The sequence below is a fragment of the Meleagris gallopavo genome, chromosome 17 (assembly GCF_905368555.1).
Source record: "Meleagris gallopavo chromosome 17, MGAL_WU_HG_1.1, whole genome shotgun sequence".
Lineage (NCBI taxonomy): Eukaryota > Metazoa > Chordata > Aves > Galliformes > Phasianidae > Meleagris > Meleagris gallopavo.
The window spans coordinates 640,011-661,686 of NC_139420.1; the positions used below are offsets into that span (position 1 = coordinate 640,011).

At 44.7% G+C, this 21,676-nt stretch overlaps 1 protein-coding gene across 1 annotated transcript in view; it reads right to left on the reverse strand.

The window, feature by feature from the left end:
• Window positions 1-21,389, reverse strand: part of PPIL2 (peptidylprolyl isomerase like 2) — a 58,144-nt gene extending 36,755 nt beyond the window's left edge. Inside the window, exons 1-10 of the mRNA XM_010719965.4 lie at window positions 21,002-21,389; window positions 20,874-20,923; window positions 20,714-20,759; window positions 20,018-20,080; window positions 19,817-19,868; window positions 11,626-11,677; window positions 9,375-9,466; window positions 8,813-8,902; window positions 1,531-1,606; window positions 102-262 (exon numbers count right to left, since the gene is read on the reverse strand). Of these exons, the coding sequence (XP_010718267.1) occupies window positions 102-262; window positions 1,531-1,606; window positions 8,813-8,902; window positions 9,375-9,466; window positions 11,626-11,677; window positions 19,817-19,868; window positions 20,018-20,080; window positions 20,714-20,759; window positions 20,874-20,923; window positions 21,002-21,033 (714 nt within the window). The 5' untranslated portion in view covers window positions 21,034-21,389. The remainder of the gene's footprint in view (window positions 1-101; window positions 263-1,530; window positions 1,607-8,812; window positions 8,903-9,374; window positions 9,467-11,625; window positions 11,678-19,816; window positions 19,869-20,017; window positions 20,081-20,713; window positions 20,760-20,873; window positions 20,924-21,001) is intronic.
• Window positions 21,390-21,676: the final 287 nt, after the last annotated feature.

Sequence of the window (21,676 nt, forward strand, 5' to 3'; positions counted from 1 at the left end):
ATCCATGTAACTGAAAACACAAGGGATGGTATCTGTTTATCCTGCAATATTCTTTCTTCAAGAAGTATATTGGTGCCAAAGTGCAAACTGCATCAACTTACAGCATTCAGCTTATCCACTTTCTTCTTTTCAGGAGCCTTCATAGTAGCTGCTAGAATCTCATCACCTTTGAATTCTTTATAAAGCTCCAGTAAAGTCTCTCGGGTCTCTGTATTTGTATTTTTCAAGTAATAAGATGGATCCAATTTTGCTTTTTCTTCATCTAGATAAGAGAGAGTTAAATCATTCCAAATTAAAATAAAAACTATGTTGTTCTCATTCAGCTTACTACATTCCTTGTTACACGAATACCTTCCAGATATTTCTACTTTTTAAAAGAAGTCTAGTAACTATATCTATTCCTGCAGAAGCAATACAAGTAGCGATGCATAACACTGAAGACAAGGTAACCTAAAATACGACACAATTAATGCTGATATGAATGTGTATAAGAAAAATCAACTTCAAATCAGTTGCTGTAGAAATCTCTTTGAAACCACTACAAATGATCCAAGTTCATGCAAGTCTAATCAAGTTACTTCTACAGAACAATAAAGACAACGGCCTGTTGGGTACAATGTAAAATTCTGCCCCTTATGCACTGAACGACCAGGTCTGCAATGCAAAACTCCCAAGATCAGATCTCTACCGTGACACCAGGAGGAGGAAGCTGGTGGGGTAGACTGGATAAGTTCTTTTTTTAAAGCAAGTTTTATTCATCTTGGCAGCCTTCTATTTACTGAAAATTAAATATTCCATCCTTCAGATGTTACCCTCAAAAAAGAAGTGGGTAATAGCGAAAGATGCTTGCTTGAAGAGTTAGCCTTAAGGAGTTGAGCACAGTTAAGACTCAGAAAAACACACCATGCTCAGAATCAGCACACAGACCTCATTAGAAACAGTTCTAGAGGAAACCCCAAGGACACAGGAGAGACTTTTTTCCTCCAGTTATGTAATATTAGCAGATATATCAGTAAGCATTTACCTATCAAAGAAATAAATGAATAAATAAAACTGCAAAGCAAATTCCTCAGGTGTAATATCCACAAAGAAGAACAAAAAAAAAAAAAGGTATTTTATTTTTTAATGAAATAATTTTAGGAGTATTTTAGAAAAATGTATCAATCTTAGTTGGAAGGTATCTGCTGCCATCCAGACAGAAGGATGAACAACACACTGTCAATGCAGTTATGTGCAGGAGGGTGCCCAGCACACAGCAGGTGGGAGCTGCGACAGGACGTAGGTTTGCTGCTCTTAGCTCTGGTACGAGGCTACTGGCAAATTATTTTTCCTCCTCTTTTCAATTATCTCTCTCCACATACTTTTAAAGGACATGGAAAACTTTCAGTGTCTGCACAGCACTCAGAGACAGTTCACAATTTCTAAACAAACCACACCTTTGTTTCAAAATTTATCAACATCTTTGATGTGAAAGGGCCAGTTCCAAATTGAGGCTGCTGTTTTCTTAGCCTACCTTCAATTCAGCCTTACCTGGATCAACCACTTTTATGTTGTTCTTAACATGAAAGAAGTTAGAGACATTGAATTTATCCAGGTTTGTTGGATCCTGAAAATAATGATTAAGAAAAAATATCAGAGAGCTCCACAGGCACTCATTTCATGCAACAGATCAGTTGGAAGGGCAGGCACCCCAAACTAACATGAAAAGACAATAAATATGCTCTCCAGATCAGATTAATTGAAAAAAAAAAACAACAACAAAAAAACAACCAAGCACAATTTCTTAAATTAATCCAACCCAATAGGTAACAATCAGCCTGCTTAGTAGGCTCCTTGAGGAGCCTGGAATTCAGTCCCAAACGTAGCAGCACACACGTTTTGCCTACAGAAGCTGCTAGCAGACCTAAGCAGAGCCTACCTTATACAAGGGAGAAGGGTTGAGCAGCTGCAGCCCTATGATCCTTTCCCTTATCCCATGTTTGGTATGACACCTAAGCAAATCACACCAGCTCTCTCCCCCATTTGTAACACTGTGCTTTACATGTGTTCTGTGAACCTTTGTAACGTGTTTCAGAAACACAAATAAACTTCAGAGCAAGTTTTTGCAGTCAGAACTGTGCTGGTTTTCATAGTGAAATCTGTGCTTACCGAATGACTTCAAACATATATATATAAAATACTAAAACGGGCAATGTGAAGTGGCCTTATGAAAACTGTTCAAAGACCACTGAAGAAAAAAAGCAAAAATACACAGTCCATAACTGTACGTCTTTATGCCATCCCTAGGCAAGTTTCAGCATGACTCTGACCTTCTCTTGGAGAGAAGGACCAGGAATGCCCACTGGTGATCTGGGGTACCTCATTCTGTTACTAAACAGTCCTTAACCTTCCTCTTACAGCCATCTTAGGGTTTTCTCCTCAAGCTCCCCTACAACAAAGAAAGGTCAAACCATCAGCCCAGGACAGTCCAGGAATTTCTGGAAATTCCATCTTTCAGAAGATAATTTAAAATCCTTAATACCTTGTATACTACAGCTGTATGTTCAGAATGACAATACTGCAACTTGCTGAGCACAGGACCACTGACACAAACAGCATTATTCCAAATAAATTTAACGGAACCTCTCAATCCTGCTTTGTTGTTAAGAAATTCTGACAATTCCATTTTTGCTAAATGTAATGGTTAACACAAACAGAGTTGGTAGCTCCATCCCTTGCTAAATGATCCAATTATGCCTTTCATTTATAAAATCAAGCTATGCCAGTCTGCACCCTAACGATGCCCTCCTGGCTTTCCTGTGTTCCCTTCAGCAACCACAGTCATTTTCTATTGCCTGCTGCCTGCCCTGCTATACCAGCTCTGACAGATTTTCATCTGAAATGGACAGACAAAAAAATACATATTTTATCTTTAAGGTATTGCATTAGAAGCTGATCATCCTTAAATGAACCTCGTGAGGAACAGGAATTTAGGACTGCCCTTCGGTGCCCATCGCAGCACAAGCTGAGCTCAGCGATGGGGCTGTGAGCGCCGATGAGCTGCGGGTGTCCCGGTGTGCTGCAGGGGATTTGGACCAGGCAGCCTTCACAGCTCCCTTTCCAGCTCAAACGATTCCACGATTCTATGGTTCTTTATCCATTTTTGTATCCTCTGACTCCCACGCTCACGTATACTTTTTATTTTGTGTGAGTAAAAATATGATCACCCTCACATACATTTATTTCCATGTGTATACAGAGATAATTCCAGCCTCGCACTCCAACAGTCAGTGAGATACATGGAGAAAACCCAGACAAAGGGCTCAGCATGCTTCCAGAAGACACAGCTTGCCTGCTCCCTCCCAGACATTCTTCACTTATCACACGCTGCAGCTTTTCCTGACAGGAATCACTGCCTTGCATATCAATGTGCCACCACCAGGGTTGAGGTAAGGAAGACGGCTTATCCTTTCCAGGAAAGGAGAAAAATAATCTGCATATTAACATTAATGCAGACAAACAGATTTATGGCAATCCACATTTCTGCCATTGGTGGCAAAGCTGAAGGGTGAGACTGAATCCAAAACAGACTTCTCATGAGGTACAGACGGGAGGGGGGAGAGGTCAGGAGACAGCAGGGAAGATGAAGCAGATAACTTCACTGCGTTCTTCTAAATAAAGCTTCTAGATTTACTGATTTGTACATTGTTCAAAAGTAAGCAGCACCATATTGTAATCATCGCTGCCTTAAGAAACCCAGTGCATTGTGCTCAGGGTAGCGTGACTCAGATTAGCTCAAACTGTTCTGCAGCCACAATTCATTCAGATGTTCACCAGCTTAACTAGCCTAATCGCTGGCATTGAGCGACTCCACAAAACCGTTTGTACTCTGCCTCCACGCACAGCACTGGCAGGGGCATCAACCCACACACAGCTCACCCACTGCAGTACGAGGGGTGCTGGAGTGCACCCACAGCTTGCCAGCCAGCACAGCTCCTCGCCACCAGCACGGAACGAGGGCCACGCGCTGTGTTCTGCACTATGCTCAGCTGGGCTGCCCGATGAAAGGTTTGATGTGCAGTGTTTTCCTTTGTGCCCCCGATCCTGCTCATCAGGAGTCTCACCATACACTGTGAGGCAGAAAATCCACGTCTGCTCCAAAACCAGGAACTGAGTGCTGCTCAGAGACCAGAGCTGAGCTGAACCGAGACAAGGAGATCGGCCTACTTACATCCCAGTGTGTTCAGAAGTACCTCCTCCAACTGCCACGGGAGCAGTCTCTGGTCTCTTATTGAGGCTATGAACTGTGAACTGAAGTTCAGCACTTTACAGCCACGGGCTTCAAAGGGTTGCCAACTATAACGCCCATTTGATGTTTTCCTGAAAGCCAACCTCTGAAAACAACAAATCTCAAGTTTTATTCCTCTTTCTTTTAAATCCTACCCTTTTTCTGCTTCACCTGTTTTAGGGAAACAGCTTAAAGCACATCAGTGTGAAGCACCATCCGCACAGCCTCCCGAAGCCCTGGTTGAAGCAGCACTGCCCCAGGATGCTGACTGCTCAGACGCCCAGTGCCCCTCTGACAGTTCAGCTGTACACAACATTTACCCGCTTATCTCCAGGAACATTACCTTCAAATGACAAAATTTAGAAGCCCAGAACCCACATTACCTGCCTTGACAAAGCACGATTCCAAGCACGTTACACTTCATGGGAGCTTTCAGCATGTCTTAATGAAATGGCACAAATGCCTTCCAAACAATTCCCAGGCGTCATTTAAGCTCTGAAAATTATATTTATGGATAAGGGCATTCACCCCACAGCGGCAGCCTCTCAATAGCCACAAGAAGCCTCAGATGGGTGGATGATCTCCTCGAGGGCTGTGTGTGGACTGGAGAATGATGGCAGAACGACAGCATTAGCTTTCCTCCCCTCCATACTCGCCTTCCTATCCACTAAGCTGAGAACACGCAGTTTGCACAGGACAGACTGCTGTGCCACAATCCTCTCAGCCACTCTGCTAGTGCATTCATGCAGGATCTGCCCTCTAAGAGCCCTCAGCCATAACTGAGCGAAAGGCCGCTCTGCCTTTCTGCTACACAAAGAGCAAAGGAGAAAGAGATGAGGAGTATCAATGAGCAGTGTGCAGCTCAGCTGCCTCCAACTTAGTTGCTTAGTTCTGCCACAAATGCCAATGGTGTTTAACAGCTTGTCAAGAACTACATCTTGACCATGGCTGCTTAGGCTGTACAGAAACTGTAAAACTGACACAAAAAATAGCAATACCCCACATGAAAAAGATACAGACCTGAACAGTTGAGAGAAAAAAAAAATATCAGAAATACTGATATTAAAGAGAGAACTTGAGAAAAAAATAACACCTGCACTGTAGAAAAATGGAAAGTTTGAGTGCAGTTTGTGGCAAGATCACACCACTAAGAAAAGGCAAATACAGCTTGGAGGTAAAGAGCTGCAGTCTAAAATAAGCAGTAATGCTATGACTGACAGAGTACAGGAAGGGGTTCAAGCACCACGTGTTCTTCTGACATTGTCAGCAAGATACGGAACCAGAACAGGTGCCATCTTTTCCCTGAATAACTACATCAAAGTTTATGTCAGTGCCATGCTTGGTAATTATCTCGTACACCAGGACATGGTATTATACTTCACATCCTGCCCTGAGTGGCTGGAAAACATTGCACAGCTGATGAAAAGCTGCCGTGCGATGCCCCAGGACCTCTGCATTCAGCAGGGCGCAGGGCAAGTTCTGCCCACGCCAGTGCAGGAAGCACCGCAGACTTGCTCACAGTGAGAAGCGTGACATAGACCGAGGGCAGTGCTATTAACCATGAAAGAAGTGCTCTTGTTGCTTTGGGTTTTTTTAGTTCCAGATCCAAAATAAATCGTCATTTTAAAAAAGTACACTAAAAAGCAAAAGGACACAAATAACTGTCACTAAAAATGAGAGACCAGACGAGTGTCTCACCAAAAAAGGCAGCAGGGAAGGGCTGTGATTGCTGTTTGAACAGCAGTTAGCACTGAGAATGGAACAAAAAGAATTTTGTGCAATTATCTCTCTCCTGAAAACAACATTTTTTTTTTTTTTTTAATTACATACATTAGGAGACAGAGGTCAACTCTGAGGTCACACGCTATTCTAGCAGAACATCCCTAGCAGCTGTAGCTTTGTCCTTTCTGCACCAATAAGGAAAAATGTGATGGCACAATCTGTGATCATACATTACTCAAATTTTTCACCCATCATCTATTGCACTCCCTAGCACAGGTACCTCACCTGCTTCCTGGGACGTTCAGAGTCAGACTCTGGAAATATCATTTCCTATTGATAAAGAGAGCTACTACAGACATCCTATTATTCAGCTGTTGTTTGCAAAGCAAAAGATTCTTTTATAGCAACTTTCTTTATATTTATCTTTTGGACAAACTGTTGGGTCATTGCTACCCACTCACTCCAATCCCAGTACCCTCAGACACCACAGCAATCAACTAACAGGAGGCAATGGGAAAAAGAAATAACAATAAATTTCAAGGAATTTAAAGGTTGTTTTTTTGTTTGTTTGTTTGTATTTTTTTTTTTTTTTTTTTTAAGAGAAGCAGGATTTGGGACAGAGCTCTGGAGCTAAAACACAACAGATTGCAGTCACGAACTCTGGCCAAGAACCAAAGCCACAGGTGGCAGAGCTTGGCAGGGCAAAGACAACAAACTGCACACAGTGCTGACAGCAAGAGAATTTAGGGAGGAGACACTGGCTTGTCTTTTAACAATTCACATGAAGAAAATCACAACAGGATCTTACACCAAACACACAGCGACACTTTGAACACCCAGGCGCCATTCCATTTCAGGCTGTGCTCTGCCCCCAACTAATCAAGTTGGCTGTGGGTGGCATTTGAGTAGAATAAGAAAAATCTAGGTATGGCTGCAAGCTGGCAGCAGTTGTCATGCAGTATGCTCAATGGAAAATGGTCAAAATCCCTCCCAGTCCAATCTCAAAAGTGAGCACAGATTTGCTTTTTCCAATCTTCTTTGAGAAGCGTATGCTACAAGATTGTACACCACAGAAGCGTAGTTAACAGCAAACTGTAATGAGCAGCTGACCCAAGATGAACCAATCTTCTCATGCACTAAGAACATCGCCCTACATGAATGTGGGAGAAAGACAGGAACGTATGGCAGTGACCTCCATGAAGCTGGAAGCTGCTCATGGACTTGTTACTCCAAGCAAGAAAGAAATCCAACATGTTCAGAACAGAATGGAGATGAAAAATATTAATTAAAGATACACACAGACAACATAAAATTATTGCATTTTGAGATTTAGGAGACTACAGGATACGTGGCTTTTATGAAAAATCAAAGCTACGCACGTCATAGGACTCTTTGTTTCTATACACTTATATGTACACACTACGTATACATTCAATTCTGAACCTACAAAATGTATCAAAGCAATTTTAAATGACTGCATATTTCAATTATTTGCTCGAAGTCATTCAGTTTTCTATCCTGATGCAAAGAAATATTTTTATTCACACATGTTGTCATTTTTCACTGTTTCAAATCCATCAACCAGGCAGTTACATTCAAGTTGCATCCAACCTGCTGTTGGGAGCTCTCAATACCAAAACAGCTGTTTTTCGCATTCCTTGGGTTAAAAACATTTTACTTTGTTGCATTAGCCTGACCTCACTAGTCCCAAAAGAATAAAGAGAAAAATATTTATAAATATGGTAAATATAAACAGGGAAGAAGGGATATATTTCATTTACATTTATACATAAATGAAATACATTTTTCTATTGGAATTAGAATGCTTACTCTTTGTTAGTGGCTGACTCACTCCCATAGGAACAAGCCTTGAAATTTTTTGCCTTATCTTGAAATCTTGCAAGGTTAAAACAGCTGCTTTTAAATAAGCTTTAGATGCTCTTATACTGTATTTCCACTTGTAAATAAGTATTTCTAAAATTTGAAACACTTCTACATGTTTTTCCATTTACAATGCTGTTTTCATAAGGTTTTAATTTTGTTAAAAAGTAGTAGAAGAAAAACATAGGAATCCACTCAAAAAAACCAAGCATTCCAAAGGAAGCACTTAAAAATCTTATGGTTTGCTGCTTAATCTACTGCACATCTAGGAAACAGTCTGTAAGAAGTGCTCTCCCAAACCTCTGACTGTCTCAGGTACCTCCAGAAGAATAAGGACAACCAACTTCAACCTTAAAGTCTTACACACAACAACTTCCCAACATGGCGTTGGCTCTCTAATAGCTGGAGATGATTCTGGACATATCTCCCAATGAATCAGTGGTATCACAGCACTCTTTCAGGTACCATTTAGAGAAAAACAAAACAAAAAACTTGTGTGTAGGTGTGTAATTAAAACTTATTACAATTAATGTGTAATTAAAACAATTACACACATCTTGTATTCAGTGAAAAGCAAGCAACTGCAAATGCACTGTCAATATTCACATTTTTACATTGCACCACTGCATCCTTGACATTTTTTGTGCACCATCCTTTTTTTCTATTTTAATCTATTTATAAAGCTCAGCATTCTACCTGTCTACTAGGCACATAAAAAACACAGTAGAGGTGCATCAGCCTTTATGTTATACGGTATCTTTGTGGCTCATCTGGATAACAAAGACAACTGAGCAGTTCCCATTCTGCCCCTCTCTCCAAGACACAAATACAGAATGAAGCTTCTCTATTCATGTAGTGATACTGCACAAATACAGGATATACACAATGTTTCTTTCTGAGAAAAAACCAGCAACACCACCCCTATAATAAGACATAGCTCACCTGCAGCGTCACGATGTCTTGCCGGGTGAAGGGCTCATCTGTCAAGAGATCCTTGTAGCATTTTGGTTTTATGTTCAGCTGCTCAACTGCCTAACAGCCAGGTGAAAGACACAGGTATTAAAAAATGAATTATAATGTGTAAACATTACAAGTAAATACATGATACCACTCAGAAAGTGCAGGTGATAAAATAATTTTGCACTTCATTCTCAACTGGCAGCTACAATGTTTTCATTGTATGCATGAAGATGAAACGCCGCTTAATCCCTACAAAAGTCATCAGGTTTTTCTTGTGCTTTTAAAAATAATAATAATTTTAACCAAATTCACCACAGAAGGACCACAAAAAACAAAATCTCTGAATTTTCTAGAAGTATTTTACAGATGGTAGAAGACAGGCGGCTTTACACAGAGCTGACATCTACCTGCTGCTAGCTCAGGTCAGACAGCAGTTTGTGAAGCCAGTCCATCCCCTTGATCTTCATTTCCTTGGCTGTAAAACACAGCAGTGCCTACCTACCTTTCTAAAGTGTAAAACAACAAAGTGCAACACACAACATACCTCATAGGCAAAGACATTTCCCGTTGTCTTGATGGCCACAATATGGGAGTTATTGGTGAATACAGTAAACAGCACCGGGCAGTGGTATTTACCTGAGGCAAAGAGCATGGATTTAGCATGGAGTCCTTGCAACTAATTTGAAATAGCTGATTTCTGGTACTTCTGTGAAGGATATTCACATTTCTTTCTAATATGAATTGTAAATTCAGAGTGTACATAATTTCAGAGTAAATTCAGAGTGTTTAACTGTGCTTTGATTCTTCAGCACCAAAGAGGGAAAAAAAAAAGTGAAAAGTGACACCTCAGAGAATTATAAACCAAGCAATGAAAGTGCAGTTTTGAAATCTGCTGCCCTTAGGCTCCCAACACAGCTTTGTCCAACATGCATGGTATCAATGAAGTATCACACTATAACTGTTATTGCTGCAATTAAAGCTCTGCTGAGGGCACGGGCCTCTACCTTACCACACCCAAACTCTACTTTTGGTGTCGTTCCCAGAAACAAAGTTTAGCTCACACCCAGCGAAAGCTCATAGCGGCTGCTGCACTTTTCAGAGAGGAGAGTGTTTTGCATTCAAATGAGGCAAGCAGAATGCCATTAAGTCTGAGCACGTTATTTGATAAGGAACGCAGCTTCTGCTCTCACCAAGCTGTGAATTTCCCAGAGGGTCAGCATAAATATTAAGCATGTCAATAACAAGCACACTGATGGAAGCCAGCGTGTGAGGGAAAAGAAAAATGGGATGAGCTCCACAGAAGCAATTAGAGGAGGTTGTTAATACTTGATTATTTTGCTAGACCTGAGTGTTTGGGTGAGATTCTGAAATAGGTTGGGTCTGTTTGGTTCTTTTTGTCCTAATTACCATCTGAAAATCAAAACCAGCAGGGAGGCCGGAACAGAGATTGCTCACAGCACCTGCAGGGACAGGAAGGGAAGCACCTGCAGAGTGTTCACCGATTAACGGATTGGCCAGAGGAGGCACTGATCTCCAACGTGGAGAAGCAAGCAGCAGCTGAGGCCTATTTCTGTTGATGTCACTAAGCTGAAAATGAAAGATATATTAAAGAGAAAGTTTAAAAAGGACTTTCTAGCAGAGGCAGCCAGGTATGGCCCAGCTGATGGGAGCACAAACACACCAATGAAATGTGAGGCCTTGCTCTAGCTACATGCAAAAAGAACAAAACACCACGATGCCAATCCTAGCAAAAGCAGAGCCTGAGGCGATACTGAAAAAAGGTACTCCACTAAGGAGGGATCCTGAAGTGGAAGGGACTGCTATACCTGAAGATGTAGCAAGGATTCTACATGTTAAGACTTAAATAAAGGTTTGCTGACAGACAAAAACATAACTTTTTAGTCTTCCTATTTCATTGCTTTCTCCCTCAATTTGTTAATGATACAGCATTCACCTTTGTATGGAAAAGAACTCTAGGAGTGCATGGCTGCTGTCATTCCACCCCAGTATTATGAACTGCACTTCTTCAAGCAAAGCACAGTTTCACAATGTCTTTCAAGAAACTTGGCTACAGTTACTACTGATCATTTCCCCCCTGCTCTCGGGACAGAGGGAACACAAAACAGAGGAAATCCATCAGCCAGAGAACAGACCTTGTATTCTGTGGACCCTCGTAGGATAAGGAAACAGACACTCCTGAATTTTATTCCCACCTCATCTTTGCCAGTCTCATTTTGAAGAGGTCATTATCTGTCTTGCAAAAGAGAAATTCATCTCCACTTTTCTGCCTTGTTCCAAGAATCCTCACTTTGATGGCAGATTTTATACCTTTAATCCTGCAGAAATACAGCTGGAGGCTGCTTTCCCATGTGCGTCTAGTGACAAAATCCCCCACGTTCATTTAAAACCAATTCCTTTCGTAAACAAAAAGTTGCTCAAAACCAAGAGAACAGCAAATAATGGCGTATGTAAGGTAGGAAAAAGAAAAAGAGAAAATACAGAAAGAGCCATTTCAGAAAATTTCCTTAAAGTAAATGTTCCCTTACTCCAGGGGTAGCTGTATTACAAAGGAATTGCTGAATAATTCACAGCTCCCCAGAATAGAGAAAAACAGAAATGGGGCTTTAAAGGTGAACACACTAATTACAGAAAGCAGTTATTCTACTAAAAAAAAACATTAAAGCCAGGACAGAACACAAGCTATGTCACTTCGCCATGAGTGAGACAAACTGGGATTTATTAAAGCATTCATTAAGAAAGAAGCAAGCCAACAAGAACAGAAAGTTAGTACTTACCTTCACTGTTCTTAGCAAAATTCAGCTTTATAAGGGATTTGGCATCTAGTTTCTAAAGAAAATGAAGCACAAGGAAAATTAATGACAACAGAATCTAAACATGGAAATAACAGAAATGGCAACATGAGTGTCAGTATTTTAATAGAGCATCATATATTAACATTATGTTGCAAGTTGGATCAAAAAAACCAAGACCCTGGGAATGTAGGTTACAGCCACAAGAACAAGGCTCACAGCGCATGAGAACAGGGACACGGCCAATTTATTTATGGCATTGTGGTCTGACACAGCACGGGGCTGGGCAAAGCCAGGGGGCCAGAGAGATGACACAGCCCTGCCCTAGCACCAACTGACCAGGGCCACAAGAAGCAGAGGCAACCACTGCTGCTGCCCATCAGAAGCGATGATTCAGAAAGGACCTCTGAAGAGGGTCACACAGCAGTGAGTTATTTTGGCAATCAGGTTCACTACCTCTTCTAAGATAACTGTAATTTTCCTTTGCCTCACCCCTTCGGGGCGATGTGCCCCCAGCAGGGCAGCACCCAGCACAGCACCCAGCCCAGGGCCGGCCCTGCCAGCCTCCGCTCTGAGCCAGCACCTCAGTGGGAAGAGAGCCCTCCGATTGTATCAGCTATCAGAAACGGTTTTGCTGCCAAATCAAAGTTAAAAGTTAAAAGCACACAAAGCACAGGGCCTTTTCAAAGAAACAATGAGTTCTCCCAAAGCAGGCACCTGAGCAGCTCAGGGAGGTTTTTGTAACGCAGCCAGCTTTTATAAACAGATTTGAGCAGAGATCTGCCAGCTGTGGGGCTGGCTCTGCCAGTTCAGTTGTGATGGCAAACAGCGATAACCACACCAGAGAAACCCTGGCAGTGGGGCTTTCTGCCCATAGGAATTTCTACGTCTGGTTCAGGCAGTACACACCATGGCAGCTGGGTTCGTCTGTTTGCAGGAAGGCACTTCTCCAAGCAGTTTTGTCCTCTGGTAAGATGATGGGCTGCCAGAAAGGTAACCATCTCTCTAATGTATCAGCCAGAAGTGCAGCAAGAGCTAATAGAAACCAGATGGAGGAAGGAAGAGAGAAGCCAGGTTGGGTGATACGTGTTTTTCTCAAAACAAACCACCAACAAAATGAAAGCATCGTCTGCATGCTGCTGGGTTACAAAGAAAGGGCAAAGGCAACAGCAAGTCTGAAATGACTAACTGAATGCAGGACCTTATTCATTTACTCACTGATCTTTTTACTAGAACAAAACTGTCAGAGAAGCAGTAGGGAAACGGCAGAGCCACCAAAACAAGCGTATGAACCTCGACAGATCCATTCAACTTAAACAACTTAATAACAAAGCAACATCCAGCTGCTGCTGGGCAGTCCAGGAATTATGTTACCAAAAAAACTTCTTTAGAAATACCTCTGGGATCGTTTAAAGAAAGGCCTTTACAGTATCTCCCCTGCTCACTGGATCAGATCATCTTTAAACAAAAATGGAAACAGTTTCCTAAGAAACAGCATAATGTGGTTGAAGATTCAGATTTATATCTTGACAGAAATTTAGTGGAAAAGAGAGACTGAACTCCTGAACAGATCTTAAAGGCAATAAAAATTGTAATGCACTGTTTCACCTGCCAAAGTATGAAGTACTGTCAGAAGTGCAATAGGCCTTTGGGCCCTTACTAGATACCCAGGGGATCTGTGTGGTGTTTTGGGTCACATCTTCCCACACTATACAAAAGGTTCACTTCCAGCAGCAGTTACTCATGGTGCATCAGCTGCTCGTGCTGGCATCTCTCTTCACCAAGACCAGCCCTTACATGTCAGCAGTAAGTTAAGAGACAACACAACAGCGATGCTCGCGTAAGACGTGAAGCACACGTTCTGCCTGGAGCCTCTCCCAGGACGAGAGCGATGGCTGCGGTGCGCCAGCCCTGCCCTCCCAGCAGCCCCGCACCACAGGGAGCTTCTGCGTGCCGGCAGCGGGCCGGGCCGTGCCACCTGCTGCACAGAGCGGGCTGAGAGCTGCCCACGAGGAAACGTGTGGAAAACGCAGTCAGAGATACTGAGAGAAGTCGACGAGCACATCTAACGCACGGAAAGACAGGAGGGGGATATAGGCTTTTGTCAAAGGAAATCTCTGGAGTGCCAGGACAGCAAAGCCACGCTCCAATCCGCTACAAAAGATGGCCCTGGCCTACAAAGGCCCCAACCGTGGCATCGCACAGCTGCACGCAGTGTGCCCGGAGCAGAGCACAGCCTGCACACTGTGCTTCCAGCAGGGCTGCCATGGAAAACCCGTGCTGATCTTGCACGGAAACAGAGATATGTCTATGAAAGATGTTACACAGGATATATGAAAGAACATGATATAAAACCATATTTTATCCCCTCTGCCCCACCCCACGTTCTTCATTTCATTTGAAAACATGGTTATCTCGCATGTGGGTGAATCTGCTATTATTTGTTCTCCATCAAAAAAAAGGCAAAGCTTTCTAAGCACCGTCAGTTTGTTGCCATGACAATGTCCAGTATGCCACAAGCAGACACCGGCCTTCCCAGAGACAGCAGTGAGTGAGCCCTTACATGAGTTAAAGTGCTTATTTTCATTAATTTCTTACTAGCAGTAAAACACAAAGGAGCTCAAATACTGAATGTACAGCTCAGGTTCAAAACTGTTTCTGACCTGAGCTCCCCCCACACACTTATCACCCAGTTTCAGTCAGTCTCCAGTGAGGAAAGGAAAAAGCAATGTTAACAAAAACCACTTGATCTAATTAAAATTCTAAATTCATAACGAAGATGAAAGGCCACAAGCACACACCACTCCCCCTAAGCAGGGATCAAAGCTGTATATTCATGGCTAAAAGCATCTGAAGCAAGAACACGGGAGAGCAGGCGTTCTTAATGGCATGTGGTGCCAGATGCTCCACAGCAAGGAAGGGCTCAAAGCAGCCCCCAGGACAGGCAGGAGATTCTCTCCTCGCTGCCTCCTCTTGCAGGCGACTTTCAGCCACCAGGAGCCCCAGCACCCCATCTGTCGCTGACACCGAAGGGCGCTGCCTTTGTTGTGGCCACGCAGAGGTCGTTAGGGAGCACAGGTTAACGAGGCGCAGCGGCAGCTTGCAGATGGGGCACGGCGGCTGTTTCAAACCGAATCGTCCTTTGTCATCGCCGTGTCTCTCGTGAAGACACGACCTGCAATCCTCGTGCATCAGTCAGTTACACTCCGAGTCCCTCGTTCTGAGGCAGCATGTTCGTTTTGTTAATGAGGCTCTGACCCGCTGGATACAGACTGCAAAACAATGCCAACGGGCACATCTGACTCTCCAACCACACGAGGGCAGTTGGTGACACGCAGTGAGAGCTGACTCCTGTAAATCAGTGCATGAGAGGGTTCTCATCCCACCCAAACAAGCAGAGTTTCCCAAATACAGGTGAGAGGCAAACCAAACTGTAATACTGAACTACAGCACTGCCCACCAAGCACCAAATTTAACTTAACACTAGCAGATGAATTTTGCACTAAATTCTTTAGAGTCTACACTTGTGATTCATTGCGCACAACTTCCAATTTCAAGAAGCCCTCACACCATTTTTCGTACAAGAAATATTACAATGTTATTTGAATGCTAGAATATTATTTGAATAACTCCATGTATACCATCGCTTATTTTAGATGTTGTAAATGAATTTAATGATAACAGAGGGCATTGGAAATCCTCAGCAAGATTACACAGTATGGGAATGCAATGGGAAAGAGCAGTGCTAGTTTAATAAGATACGTTTCATTCATGCAGGTCAGTGTTTCATGGGAAAATCACGGTGAGAGGCCAAAAACAGGCAGAACGGCCTCCTGATTCAAGCTATGGTTTCTATGTTCGGTTCAACAGCATCAACATGAGATGTGTGTCATATGAACAACTACCAAGTGTGTGTGGCTTCCAGCCCCCTACTGAACTGGTGTGGAAATGGCACAAAAGGTTCCAAAATGTTTTATTACCCACCTCCTTTGTATTTCCACGTTTAAATCTTAATTAAACTGACACCATATGGTCACCAAAGCCTTGTCCACACAATCATAAAGGTATGCTTGCTAACACGCAGCTTGCAGATAGCAGTAGTGTTGCTGTACCGAAGAGCACATTAACATGAATTACCATGAGAAAAAGACATGCAGTTCCTTATGTAAGACTAAACCCTCACTCTTAATGCACTCAGAAGCCTATCACTCCAGAGATGCAAGGATCTGAAAAATAAACTCACCTTTCAAGATGGATAAAAGCCAGCCATTAGTGATGCTGCAGGCACTACTGCAAAGCACAGCTATGGTTTTGGAAGAGGAATGACCAACTATCCCTATGTTTACCAATAAGAAAAGAGAAAGTTTTGGAAAACACAGCAAAAAAAAGCAGTCCTTTTTCTGGTTATCAGCCTCAGTGTTACCCTGGGCCCTCCTGCTTTATATGACCATTTCCAGTTACAACACACAAATTCCCAACTGCTCCTCCGGGCAGGAATCACACCAAGACATGCTTCTATCCCAAGGCCTTGAAAATTCACGGTCACAAGTCAAATGTGAGCTCATTCAGACTGCTGACTAACAGCTGATGATCCCTGCGGCCAAGGCAGCACAGCACTGCACTGCACAGCACAGCACAGAGCTGCACTCAGGGCACCCCAACAGAGCTGTGCGGGGCAGCTGCTCCTACTCACAGATTCCAATGGGCCTCTGAAAACCAGCGAGAAAGAGAAGATCCTCACATTCCAACAGCACCTCTCACACCTCAGCACAAGCTCAGGAAATGTTTTCTGTCTTAAACCAACATCAGTAATAAATCAAAGTATTACCAAGTGAACTTCAGGAAGACACCAGACAGCACTCCCATCGCCTTAGCGGCAGCGACCGCATGTGATTATGATTATCCACATTCAAAGAGGATAAATTAAAATTAAACAGGTGCAGAAGATGACTGCAACCATATGAAGTACAGAGAACTTAAAGGCAAGAACACCTGGCAGGAAAGGACAAGTCTCAGCAAGGCAACGTCAAGGAAGCATTACATTCCACTGCCCTGGGTACACAACTGTAAACACAAAGAGGGAAAAGCAGAGTTCTGGCATAAATAAAAACCAGAATTAGCCGGTCAGACCCAGAAGTGAGAGAAGACCTCTCAGATGAAAAGCCATCAAAAGGATCCCTCGGCAGCAGGAAAGCAAACACCAGTCAAGGCAGAGCATGCTGCCTGCAGAGCAGATGCCAGAGAGCAGGAGACCTCAGACAGCCCTCCAGGATTACTGCTGATGGCTGCACCCTGAGCTCTGCAACACGACAGCGTCTGAATCACCGCAACAACAAAGCCTGCCTTGGTTTTACTGCTGTAAGCTTTGTTCTCTGCTCCTTATAAGCTGTTACTCACTAAGCTGTATTCCCACTCCAGACAGAAACTTTTACAGGTAAACAAGAAAAATGCCTCTTTCCTTCATTTCAAACATATGAGGAAAGTTTATGTAAATTGAAGTAAAAAAAAAAAAGGCAACTGGTGTTTGCACCCATGCAATGGGGATACGACTCAGATCATCAGAAAAACTAAGAAACAGACTTCAAATTTTGCAGCTGAAGAGCAAAAAAGCTACAATTCCCCTTTTTGTATCATTGCACTACAACCAAACGAGACCTGGAGTCACTGCTCCAACAACCACCCATTTCCAAATCCCCAGCAAGGCAATGTAAGACACTACTTTGATCTCAGGTGCTGTGCTCAGACCCTGCGAGGAAAAAAACCAACCAAACATATGGAAGGGTCATGTGCCATTCACCTGAAGTTTGCTGAGTCATGACAAATATCTCACCCAGCCAAGTCACCTCCCTCTCAGTTCAGCACTCTGACCATGGGATCCTGCCTTAGGGGCAGCTTGCTCTCTAGCACCACGCAGTACTTTCTTCCCAGCATTGTCCATCTACAGAAAGAACCAAAACACCCAGAAGGAGCACCACTCTGTCATGGGAAAAACCTTTTCAAGAAGAGAAGAGCTGAAGGAAGACCTGAGTCGTGCTGCAATACGCCACGCTCTAAAGGCCATCGCAGCCCTCAGACCGCGATGCTGCGGGCGGCAGCAGGTTGAGATGTGCTCTGGAAGCGCAGCGTACAGAACTCTGCCAACAGCAGCAATGTTTTCCTGACAGCTCCAGGAGCCACACCAGATCCTCTGCGCAGACATCCATCATCTGCTGTTCATTAACTAGAAACACACCTGGAATAACACGGCTAAAACCGCAATCTACAGTAAATAACCACATCTACCACGCGAGCTAGAGTTTAAAGCCACAATAACATTGATTCAGCCCATAGGGGTCACGTGAAACCTGAACTCACACATGCTCAGCTCAGGCCACAGTGCTTCCTATCCCCGCCAGCACAGCCCAATGCCTGCCCACAACACGTCGTGCTCAGCTCACTGCCCACACACACGGCCGTCCCACACAGCGGGCTCTGCAAGGTGGTAATGGCACACAGCGCTGAACTGCAGAGCCAGGTGGGAATTTAAGCTGTGCTTTAACACTGCAGCCTTCAATCCAGGCTGACATACTTCTTACGCCTCCAGTACAGTGCGGCTTCTCTATTCGTAATACTGTAAAACAAGCACAAATTCTCAAGCCCTCTTCCTCACTGTGTTCATTTCTGAAGTGAAGAAACAATAACCAGTGCTACCTGCCTCTGTATCTGTGCTTTCAAAACATGTACATGGTAGAAACACTTCTAGATTAAGGAAGTTTCAACTTTTCTTCACTTTCCACATCCTTTTGGGCAGGATTTCCCGTGGTTAGACAGCTAAGAGCTTTCTGAGTGCAGTGAGAAGCGTTCATTTTCAAACTGGGATGGACACAATTGGTGGTAATGGCAGCCTCCTCCTTCACCTGCCCAACAAGCCTCTGCCACCCCAAGACCGGCAGCGCATTTTCATGAGATTGACTGAGACTGAAAATACTTTTTTATGCCCTCACAATAAAGTTCAGTAACACCAGCCGCCAACACTTGGGAGAACAAGTAGCTACAAATGCTTAAAAAACATAATGGAAAATGACTTTTCCAAAGCTATAAAATAACAGACTTAGTTGCAATATTTTATTTTCAGGGTATAAAGCTATTGATTTTGAGAGTGGCTGTAAACATTCAGGCAAACATCACATTACCAACCCTCCCCACCCAAACGATTTGAGAAAACAGCAGTGCCTGCATTCAGACACAAGCAGTGCTGGGTGAGGACGCTCACCACGTGCTGCCAGGGCAGCTCAGCCAGGCTCTGCACAAGAGGTGGGCACCTGGCCGGCCCCCACTGCTGCCTCACATCATCACAAACCCACCCTACCATGCCCATCTCTAGGTTTCTCATCCAAGGGCACAAGCTAAGCCCAAGCTAAATTATCTTGCCTGAATACTGTTAAAGTCTCCTTGAATCCGTCGGCTGGGAACCTTTAATCGAACCCAAGATGTTTCAAAGGAAACCACAGCCCAAACCATAAACCAACCCCAAACCCCGTGCCACGGCTGCCGCCTCGCGGTCAGGAAAGGAACTGCACTCGCTCAAGGAAAGGACCACAGCCAGTGAGCAACAATGTCTGTTTAAAACCTACATCTTCAAAAAGAACTAACTTTCTTTTAACGTATCAGAAGACAGAATGATTTCAACAAGGAAACCTTTCCATTATTTCATATCTGTCTGGTCCTCTAGAGCTTCACACAGAAAGCAATCCCTTCATAACTACCATTAACATAGCAAAAGGGGGGGAACAACACTACAGCACTGGTCATAGTGTGAGAACTGGTCAGTTAACTATCATGGAGGAGGCAGGAAAGCTATCTGAGACACATTGTCAAGATAATTCCAACAATTCTGCAGATTGAACTACAACTTATCTGCACTAATATTCAGCTGCGAAAGTCTTTGCAAGTCTCAGCACAGATGAGCCAGGCAGCACCCTGCCTGCATGGACTAGAATTTGCTTATAACAAGGCAGCAGAAAAGCTCATCTTGTAAGCCTGTACTTTCATTTTAGCAAACTTGATGCCAAAAATTTCATATTTTCAATATCGTTCAACTTCTTTTACTCTCACTGAAGCACTTTTTTTCCACGTGTTAAATAGGAAAGTGAACATACAGAAAGCCAACATATCAGTGAATACAACCATCACTTACTTCTCCTGTGATTGGGTTGGTTCCATATTTCTTTATCCAAGGAACAATGCTTCTGAAAATAAAAGGAAGAAAATTATGAGATAAGCACCATTAGAAACCTCTATTATTTTAAACAGGCACAATAAATTTCTACCAACTTGCTTAGATCAATAGATGGTTACACAGCAACACAAGAAGAGCTAAGAACAGACAGGAACTTACAATATGTCAAAGACCATCCCATCCGGTGTACAAACTGGGTATTCAAATGGCTGCAGAGACAAACTAGGAAAAAAAAGACATTTTTTTAGCAAAATCAGCTGGAAATCATGACGACAACAGAAGTTAACAACATTTTGCTGATTCAGCTGCATGTTAAAGAAAGGCCAATACCAATGAAAACACTGAGCAGTTACCAGCACACACTGCCTGGTTCTATGTAAGTTCCACTAAAAACAAAGTTTCTGAAAGGCTTTCAGACGCAGCTGAGCACCCACAGCCACGGGCTGGATACTGCGACGCTCCCTGAGCACGGCAGGTTCCATCAGCACTTCAAGAAGTAAAGTCAGCAGAAAACAATAGTATAACTGTCCCTTCGATCTATCTAACGGCAGCCTCAGCTTGCTGGATAGCAACCCAGTCACGTCCTGACCAGGAAAGAAGAGACCCACGTTCTGATTGCACAGATGTGTGAGATGGGCACGCAGGCAATAACTGCTCTATTTTATCACTCGTGTGTTCTTTCAGCCACGGGATGCAGCCCAGCAGATGTAGGAAGCGCTGTTATCATTTCAGTCCTCATCTGCACGTTGCTCACGCAGGGCCGTCAGGGCACGGCCTGATGGGGGCACTGAGCTCCGGGCAACGCCGGGCCCAGACGTCGGTCATTTAATAACGATAATGCATTGCGTGCCTTACCTGCAGTGATCAAACGATATCCGCCTGAAATTAGTTCGGGGATGGTCTGTTCGTGAGAGAGAAAACACGGCATTAACGTGCGCTGTTCCGGGATCGGCCCGTGCCAAGACGGACGGACGGACGGACACACGGACGGACACACGGACGGACACGCACTCACCCGCCTTCTTGCCGCCGTAGAACTGCGTGTACTCGGCACACGTGATGTACCTGCGGGCACAGCGCTGTCAGCACACTGATCGCGCGGTCCCGCCGCTCCCCGCCCCGCTCGGCCCCCGCCCCGCTCACATTTTGTCCTTCTGGTGCTGCCGTTTCCCCATGGCCGCGTCCCGCCGTCCCGGAGCAGCTCGAGGTCCCCCGGCGCCGGCGCTCCTTCCGCCGTGTGTGGCACCGAACGGCTCCGCAGGAAACGCGGGCGGCGCGCGGCGTTCCGGGAGCAAAGCGAGCAGGAAGTCAGGGCTCTCGTAGCGCTTCGGACGGTTTAAGACTTAGCGACGGAGGGCTCGTCTTCCGCCAGCCGGCTGCCTTCGAAGCGGAACACCGAGGCGCCGTTAAACGGCACCGCCGGAGAGCGCGGCCAGCACGCGGCCCGGCGCCGCCTGGCGCGGGGCGCGGAGTGAGGGCGGGAACGGCGCGCGGCGCTGCGGGAAGTTCCGCTGTGGCGCGGGGCGGGGCGCGACTCGGCCGGCGGCCTCTGGGAGGAGCGGCCTGCTCGCTTCTTCTCAGCGGCGGGCGCGGCTCTCGGGGAGAAAAGGAGCTGAGCGACTTAGGCTGAGCGCCGTTCCGAAACCGCCCCAAAAGCCAAGTGCGGGCGCCGCGCGGCGCCGTGCCACCGGGATGGAAGCGCACGGAAGGAGCGCGGCTGGGTGAAGCTCAGCCCGAGCCGCGGCGCCGATTCCTTCGCGCGGCCCCCGCTCCCAAAGCCGGCCGAGCGCGCGCCTGGAACGGAGGGGGCCCCGAGAG